This window comes from Elaeis guineensis, chromosome 6 (assembly GCF_000442705.2).
Source record: "Elaeis guineensis isolate ETL-2024a chromosome 6, EG11, whole genome shotgun sequence".
Taxonomy (NCBI): Eukaryota; Viridiplantae; Streptophyta; class Magnoliopsida; order Arecales; family Arecaceae; genus Elaeis; species Elaeis guineensis.
In genome coordinates this window covers 15503266-15512283 of record NC_025998.2, presented here as the reverse complement: position 1 = coordinate 15512283, position 9018 = coordinate 15503266, and the positions used below count along the sequence as shown (strand labels likewise).

The window sequence follows — 9018 nt, the reverse complement described above, 5'->3', positions numbered from 1 at the left end:
CTTATTGCCTTCGAATGCCTGTCAACCAATCATGTACTTCATCAGATGATGTGTTGGCCATCGATAAGTATGCAGCTCTTTGCAGTACGAAATATATACTATAAAATATCTTGGCTCCTCAAAAGCGATTTTAAGGGATTTTCTTTCTTGTTTTTTTTTTTTTTTGCTTAAAAAAATCTATCATTTTGTCATACTTTTGGAGCTACTTTGCTGGAAAATTATTGTGATTTTCATTATTTTGCCTGCATGTGATGCTACTATAATATCATATTCATCGTCACCTTTGGCTAGTCAAATGCTTATAATGATTTCCCACGTGAGCTTGGATTTTCTATGGTGCATGTTTTGCGCTATAGATGGCCTTGCATCTGTGGATGCAAGACATGTCACCATCTCTAAAGTAGATAGTTATCATTCATTGCATCATTGTGTCCAATAAGGTGGGTTGAGAGATAGATGATGGCTATAAATTTGCAAGATTTATGGACTACACGTTGCATAAACCTTTCTTCATGCACATCAATTCCCGGACCATCCTCTTTTCCTTTTGAGATCTATGCAAATAGATGAATAATGAAGTTAGAAGCAGTTTGAGATTTGTGTAGTGGATGATCCAATGGCTGATAGGTGGGAAGGAGGTTTTATCCTTCTTTTGTGCAAAGGATGCAACCGTGACCACACCCATGCAAACGAAGCTGGGATAGGAATTTTGTGGACATGAGAGGGGTTCAGGTAAATGCGTTTTATCAGGTGGTCCATGGCCAAACCACACCAGCCAGCCGGGCAAGTATCAGGCAACATTAGTGGAGGTCAAGTCATTATCTTTTATTTATTTATTTATTTTTTACATACGGATATTATTTTTTATTTATTTATTTTTTTTTTATACATACGGACAATCATATTATTTTAATATGAGAGTAGTTTAAAAAATCAGAATATAAAAGATCTCCCAGGCATTGCCTTTTATTAGCTGGTTCATGACCAAACCATCCGGGGGTGACATTATCATAGCATATCGATAAGTTACTGCAATTCGATGTGTTCTCACATCGTGTGCTGGTATCAAAATATATGCCATAGTAATACTCAGTATGGAATAGTAGCAGTTGAATACCTGTAGATCCGGTGCCAAGGTCACGTCTTCATCATTTAATTCCATCTCAAACCCAGTGCAGCTGTAATCTCTGCTCAGTCAAGTTGAAAAAGAGAGAATTTTTTCTCCTTTATATTTGCAAGAGAGCAAGAGAACAAACATTTATTGCCAGCTCCAAGAAAGCTAATATTTTTAGCACAGAGATAGAAAATTTTACAAGTACGAAATATAAAAACTAATTAAAATATTATTCCCCACGGAATACACAAGCTATTCTTTGGACTTTTGTCAGCCGCGCATGCTAACAACCGCTTCTTCAAATGGTTCTGAATTTTACGCACCTAGAGCATCGCTGATAGGAAAACGATGGCATAAGTGCCAAATGTGAGAAGCAGAAAAATAATGACATGTCTACTGGGCTGCGAATAATGAGCAAGACGTTTCTTATCGTGCAGGTGTATGGTCGGCCAAATACATTGTCTATACCCTTGCCTGATTCTTACTGTTCCCAGCAACCTATAGACGTTATAATTTGCCACCACATGAGCAAAAATAGGGGCTCCCAGAGACGCGATGCATAAAGGAATGCTGATACGCTTGCAGCTGGGCGCCAATGCTACATATATACCCATTCCGAATGCAGTACACATGCCAGCAAATGCCGCCCACAGACAGCGCATTGCCCAAGAAAGGGCTCGTCTACGACTATGTTTATCAACTATCGACGTTCCAGCATGCATGAGCCAGCATGTGGCTATGATGGAGAACACCAATGCCAAGGCATCTGAGATGACGAATACTTTGAAGGTATACTCTTTTGCTAGAACTGCTGTGCCACGGCCTAGATGATCATCAGCTATGTACCCGCCGGGGAGAGTGAAACCAGCAGCAAATGTGACCGTAACAATTAACACCGCAGCGATCCCGAGATTTCTGGCTAAATTCACCTGTCTCCCGATTTCATCGCCCTCGTTGCGGGATGAATTTTCTTTGGACCTATCATTCTTTTTCTGATGGGATGTTTTGAATTTATCATCGCCAGATGGGTTCCCTTTGGCCTTACTGCTGGATGCTTGTTTCCTTCTGGCCTTACTACTGGATGATGGTTTCCCTTTGGCCTTACTGCTGGCTGATGGTTTCCTTTTAGCTTTATTGCCAGATGATCTTTCTTGAAACATATCATCGCCGGATGGTTTCTCTTTGGCCTCATCACTGGATAATTCACCGCTTTCTAAATCATGCAATTCTTGCGGACTGGAGCAAGCCTTTATTGAAGCCAAGCAGCTTGCAATGCAAACTTCGGTTGAATTCTACAGTACAAGAACAATTTTAGAACATAAAAAGAGAGATCAGTTGAAAGATTGAGAATACTATTGTTTGCTTAACATATACACTCCTATGAGTAAGCATCCAGACTTGACGATACTATTAATTTATTTATTAAAATTCTGATTTTTTGGTAAAGAAAGACAGTACTTCATTGAATAAAAAGGTAATTTACAGTGATAACAGGGAGCTGGAACTGTGTGCAAAAAGCATAGATTTGGTAAGAAATGCAAGACCCAAAACTATACAAGGCACAGATAGGAACCAAAAGAAGCAGCTGGAACATATTACACCACAGTAACAAAATTAAGACATGAAGAAGTTGGTACTGTTGTAACAGTAATGTGAGCATCCAAACAAGTAAATAGAAGAGATGGAGCTAGCTGATGAATCCAAAAGGCGATCCATAAGAGAATAAAATTTTCCAACCAAGTCCATGAGGAGAAATGGCTACCCATAACACACTTGCTGTAAAGGACTGCATAAGAATATAACTATAACAAAGGCCCTGTGATAGCAGATAATGTGCCATGTATGATCTGACTGTGCCAAATAGAAGGGGATCTGTGGCACGCCATATAAAAGTGGATTACAGTTGCTCCATTGAATCAATAAATAGGGCAATGGAGTTCATTAGATCCATAAGGGTTTAACAAACCCAATATACTGCTGATGTGAGTGAAAATCTGAAAATCGACGGATACACTGGCCCCAGATATCAAAGCAACTAGTATCAAGTATTGGTTGACATCCAAAAGGTAACCAAAAATATGGCATTCCCAGAAAGAGATGTGAATTGGTAGCAGTGCAATAATCAAAGTATGTTGCCTTGTAGCTGAAGGTAAAAGAAATTAGAAGGTGACAATATTCTCTGGTTAGCAAGCCAAACATGTACAAGGTCGTTAAGAGTTTACCGTCCGGAATGGCAGGTCTTCATCCAACTTTTCATAAGCCAAGTCGAGAGGGGTGAAGCCATCATCATTGATAATATTCACGTATACGATTTTGTCCCGTAGAAGAAAATGCACGCTCCCTTGGTCACTGTTTTTAACAGCTGTGTGTAACGGCGTATTCCCATTGTTATCTTGGTCATTTAACAGCTTCCTGAGAGCCGGTTTCTCTGAGATAATTTTCCTGACCAAATCTAATCTTTTCCATTTAACAGCAACATGAAGAAAATTCTTTCCCCCCTTGTCCAATAATTCATCTGCATCCGGGCAGTGTTTTAAAATCTGATCAACTACAGGAATGTTTTCCATACTAGCTGCAATGTGTATAGGAAATAAGCCATTGGCATCTGCTAGGTAGGCTGTAGAGGAATCTTGCTCTAATAATAACTTTGCCATATGACGATCACCATTTGAAGCTGCATAATGAAGAGGAGTTCTCCCCAACAAATCAGCATATTTGGTGAGCATTGGCTTCCGCTGCAATAAGTCTTGTGTAATTTCTACCACATAAGTATCATAAAAGGTATCGTGAGTACTTACAATATTCATGGTACTCGCACAAATTAAAAGACAGAATATTATATTCCATGCATGTGCTCGCTTTGTATTTTGCTTATGTATCTGCTAAGATATTTAGTCAAATGGTAAATCATCACCAAAACACTGGAAATATAAAAATCAAAATTTGTCATTTAATTACAAAGGAGCTTGTACATCGTTACCGTCAAAGAAAGTTGCACGCTGGACTTCGATAAGCTTAAATTGTTAGGAACAGCACAAGCTAAGAAGGGGGCCAAGCTTATCCACTCGACGGAGATGTCTTAGCATCCATCGGCCACATCTAATCCCGCCAACCACTTAAATTTTTGGGCCGATCTTTTAGGATCTATCTTCTTCCCAGTCACCAATTGTGGTTACTATTTGCTTATTTCCCACTTTCTGGGTCTTTTGAGGTTGAGGGAAAGATTCCTATGATGGTTGAGCTTTTCTCTTCTGTGATTTTCTTATTACTTTTTTAAGTGATATAGATTTGTTTTGCCGGATGTGTAAAGTGGTTGGCCCCTGAAGGGCGTTATCTTGCTTTGTTATAGCCTTTGTTGTTTCATATTCTGATCATTTCCTAAATAAAATGGTGGTTTCATACTTCTCATGAAATGGTGGTGATTTGGTTACCTTTTCCCAAAAAATAAAAATAAAAATAAAAATAAAAAAAATAAAAAGGGAGGGAAGAAAGACCGATACATAAATTTGAGTGCCCAATTACCTCGACTCATGAGAACTGCTGCATGCAATGCCGTTTTCTTGTTAGGACCTGCATAAGATTTTGGAGAAGCCTCCTTCCAATAGGAAAACTGGAGTAAGACTTTGGCTACTTTGAGAGATCTTGACGCCATGGCTAAATAGAGGGGAGACATTTCGAAGCAGTTCAGCATGGATGCTAGTTCAGGATCCTTCTCCATCAGTATATTGGCCACATCCACACGATCATATTTGGCAGCCTCATGCAAAGCATTGGCATTTTCCTTGTTTGTCGCCCTTAGCACTTCATTTTCTTTATCATGCTCTGTTGCTAATTTGATGATGTAGGAAACCATCTCAACATTTCCAACCCTTGCAGCGCAATGCAGCGGAGTGTCAAGCCTCTTGTTTGGTGCCGTTAAAAGAGATATCTCTCTCCGACAGATTTCTTTGGCAAACTCTAGATGTCCTCGACTAGCAATTATATGGAGGGCCGTGTTCTCCTCTGGTGTAACTTTGAGGAGGCAGCTGGTATTTCCTTGTATTGCAGCACCCTCCGGTGTCTCCTCCGTCGGATCTTTGGAAGATGCATCTTCTGGTGGAAGCAAGTTACATAGAATATTTTTGTCTCCTGATCTTGCTTCTTTGCACAATTCAAGATCCATGGTTGTGCGTAGGGGTTGGATTTCGCTTCGAGTATCTTTAAGATTGGAATCTGTTTGCACAATTTTCGTAGTAATGGGCAAAGCATCTGCCGGTACTCCAAAGACAGCTGCTTTAGCCTCATCCATTTAGGACGTGCAGATGCTTTTGCTTCTGCTTTGTTTGGGCCCTTGGGTCAGGAAATCTAATCCTCTTATAAGTGAACGAGATGCTGTGCGTAGACAAGTTTTCTGAAAGCTACCTTAAAATATCCTCCGTCGCGGAAGGCAAGTAAGGGACCAATTGCGACCTTCCCAATATGCTGACTGGGGTCCTCAGCTTTTGCTTGGCTTTGACCCAAGCACCGCGAATCTCGTGGAAGACAAATAAGATTAATAAATCCCATATTGACATGCACCCGATGGCGACTTCTAACGCTCGGCTTGGGCCTGGGCACGAAAAACTCATCCTTTTATAATTGCGAAGAAGACACCATGTGTGGACGAGTTTTGTGAAAACTACCTAAAAAAATCTTCCCTCGTGGAACATGCATCTAGAAGGGACTTTTAAGAGAAATTCTTTTCTTTTTTATTCAAAAACCCGTTATTCTATGACACTTTTGCAGCTGCTTCATAAAGAAATTATTATATTTTTTTATGGTTCTGCTTGCATGTCTAATGACTGTAATATTACCATCAAACGCGACTAGTCAACTATACGATGATGATGATATAAAATAGAAATCAACTTAGAAAGAAATATTTATACAAAAAATATTTTTCACGTCACATAGTTCCAACCACGTGGCTCCAATGATGATGGCAACGCTTTTCACGTCACATAGCTCCAACCAAATTATTGCGGGTCACCGGGATACGAATGCGAAGATGAACGCAAAGGCATGCGAACTAGAACACCTTGGAAGCGTACCCATTTTGCTAGAACTGCTGCGCCGAAGCCCTGGATGATCATCAACTATGCACCCTCCACGGACAGTGAAACCAGCAACAAATATGATCGTAGCAATCAACACTCTAGCAAATGTGATCGTCGTGTCAAACGAGATGGTTTGAGATATAGCTGATGGCTATAAATTTCCAATTAATGTATATGGATAACATATTATCAGGTTGTGTCCTTTATGAAAAAGAAGGATACACCTTCCTTCGTGCTTATCAACCATCCAAGTAGATGATTGACGGAGTTTGGAGCAGTTTGTGTTTTGTGCCACGGATGATCCAACAGCCGATGGGAGGAAAGGGTGATGCATCCTTCTTTCATGCAAAGGATGCAATAGCGACTACCCATGCAAACCACATTAAGGTTGGAATATGGGACATGAGAGGGGTTTAAGCCAGTGCCTTCTATCATGTAGTCCATGACTAAACCACATTGGCTAGCTAGATCAAGTGCCTGGTGTTAGAGATTTTGGAGGGGAAACTCAAATTTTTTCTTCCCTCCAAAGTTTCTAGAGCTTTTTTGTAAAGTTTTTAACCCTATATTGGTTATATATAACCCCTTATTATTTCTAACTATAAGTATCCTCTAGGGTAATTCAAAGTTTTTTAGTAGTTTTATATTTCTTATTGGTTTCATAAGTGTCATCTAAAAACAACTAAGGATTTTAAACCTACAATGAAATTTAATTTATCCTAGTGACTTATCGGTTGGAGGAATGTTTGAGGATTCATATGATTTAGAATAAGATCTTGATCTAGATGAGAAGAAAAAAATATCATAAGATAGCCATTTTCTAATGACAATGATGAGGTCAAGTATACTGATTAGCCAAGCTTCAAGTTATTTCTATCACTTAAAGAATCCATGACCATAAAACTTTTCAGATCTAAAGGTCAAGACTTTCTCGACAACCATTGATGCATGATAGAAAAATAAGAAATTTGATCTAGAATAGATTAATTAGAGCTGCAAGTGAAATTTAAAAACTGTTAGGACTCTCTGTATTATAAAAAGACACAAGAAATCCTAAATAGATATGCAAGTTATCGATCTTAAAATAATAAAAGTACTGATGCAATTTCGGTGATTCAAAACTTAAGATGAATTCAAACGTTGAAATGATTATTCATTATTAAGGTTTTGTGCGGTAAAAAAATGTCCAGACAGTTTATATATATTTGAATTGAAGAAAAAGAGTTCATGCTCCAAGCATAAAACTCTCTTTCCGTGTCCGTGCGTGGACGGGTGCAAGAAATTAATGCTTGCGGTGTGGGGCATCCCAGTCTACAGGAAAATAAATGTTCATTTTGCGCATACGGCGGTTAAGAGCTCGCCATCAGTAAGTGCGGGCCGCGATCCAACTTTGCGGAGGCAAGGTCAAGAGGGTGGTATCCTTCACACCTTCATTCCTAACCATCGATCATCAGATCATTCCTATTTTGCTCTAGATCTGTGCAGGCATTGAACGATAGAATTTAAAATGCTTTAAGATATATATATATATATATAACAGATGATCTATGTTGGGATATATCGATCGATCTCTTTTACACCGACTCATCTTCGGGCATGTTCGACCGACATTTGACTCTACCGACCATACCGACCGACGACTGCCGATAGTAGCTGCAAACATTATCCGACCGAAGATGAGTCGATCGGGCAGATCCATTCTGTTTCCGACTAGCCGAGCAGCAGAGTCCAGATTACCGACTCACTGTCGGACTAGGGTGGCAGCCGACGTCCGACTCCCGCAGTGTGCCAGACCAGCCGACGGTATCCTCGGATCTTCACCCGACGTCCCGCAGTCGAATACCGACGTATGGTCGGTCAGCTCCCCCAAACGCCGTACAACTGCTATAAGCTGCTGTCCTGACAAGGACATGCGGCGTGGCCGCCCTGGGGGCATCATCCTGCCAAGGACATAGGTCAGCCCCAGTGATTGACAGCCCACGGTGACTTGTCAGTCCACGGTGACTTTGACAGCCTCCGGCGATTTGACAACTCTCCGGTTGTCTGCGCCATTAATGGCAGGACCACGCCGCGCTTTACTATAAAACAGGGAAGGCAACAGTATTCATAAGGAGGAGGCTTCCTAAGCTCTTGAGCTCTCTCTCTCTCTCTCCCTAGCTCTCTCCCACTGAGCCCTTGATTCTTTTCTACTGTTGCCTAGTCTCCTCTCTGACTTGACCGTCGGAGGGTCCCTGCCGGAGGCATCTCCGGTCAGTGTGGACTTCTCTTGCAGGTGCTCGTTCCCGACGACTAGGAGATGAGGGGATTGGCCGCAACAGGTTTGGCACGCCAGGTAAGGGGGATCACGACCTCCATAGAGCTTGAAAATTTTTTCGAGATGACAAGAATCAGGGCTCAGCGATCGAGAGCCACCAGATCGGTGAGGCACTCTTCCCACCGGAAAGAGGCATCTCCTCCACCCTCCATGGCGGAACCCAGCTCTCTGCATCCTGTGGTGACCACGGAGACGCAGATCGCGGCGATCGTGCGGCAGATGACTGTGCTGATGGATGCAGTCAAAAGCCCTCAACAACAACCGATCTGGTTGCCGCACTCATCGACGGAGCAATCGATGGCGCACCCGATGCCGTCCAGGAGCAGCCGCCGACACCCGCGTCGGTCTCCGTCTCCTCCTCAGGAGCAGCCGTCTCAGCATTCCCATCGAGAAGGGGAGAGGCGGCCACGGCGTGACACCCACCGGTCTCAGTGTTCCTCTCCTTCTCAGCTGGAGCGAGCGAGGAAGGAGAAGCGGCCGCGGACACCGTCCATCTCCCTCTCAGATTCATCAGGAGA

The 9018-nt window shown here is 41.8% G+C and overlaps 1 protein-coding gene across 1 annotated transcript; it reads right to left on the bottom strand.

Moving 5' to 3' along the window:
• Window positions 1-1316: 1316 nt before the first annotated feature.
• LOC105047117 (uncharacterized) lies at window positions 1317-5447 on the bottom strand. Its single transcript, XM_010925928.3, has 3 exons — window positions 4637-5447; window positions 3337-3872; window positions 1317-2406 (listed from the first exon to the last, which is right to left on the bottom strand). The coding sequence occupies exons 1-3, from the start codon at window positions 5400-5402 to the stop codon at window positions 1438-1440; spliced, it is 2271 nt and encodes a 756-aa protein (XP_010924230.2). The 5' UTR covers window positions 5403-5447; the 3' UTR covers window positions 1317-1437.
• Window positions 5448-9018: the final 3571 nt, after the last annotated feature.

Coding starts and splice junctions, on each gene's coding strand:
- LOC105047117 (XM_010925928.3), bottom strand. CDS start 5,402: ATGGATGAGGCTAAAGCAGCTGTCTTTGGAGTACCGGCAGATGCTTTG. Junction 3,873..4,636: donor AGCAGTTCTCATGAGTCGAG/GTAATTGGGCAC, acceptor CTTATGTGGTAG/AAATTACACAAGACTTATTG. Junction 2,407..3,336: donor AAGACCTGCCATTCCGGACG/GTAAACTCTTAA, acceptor CTTGTACTGTAG/AATTCAACCGAAGTTTGCAT.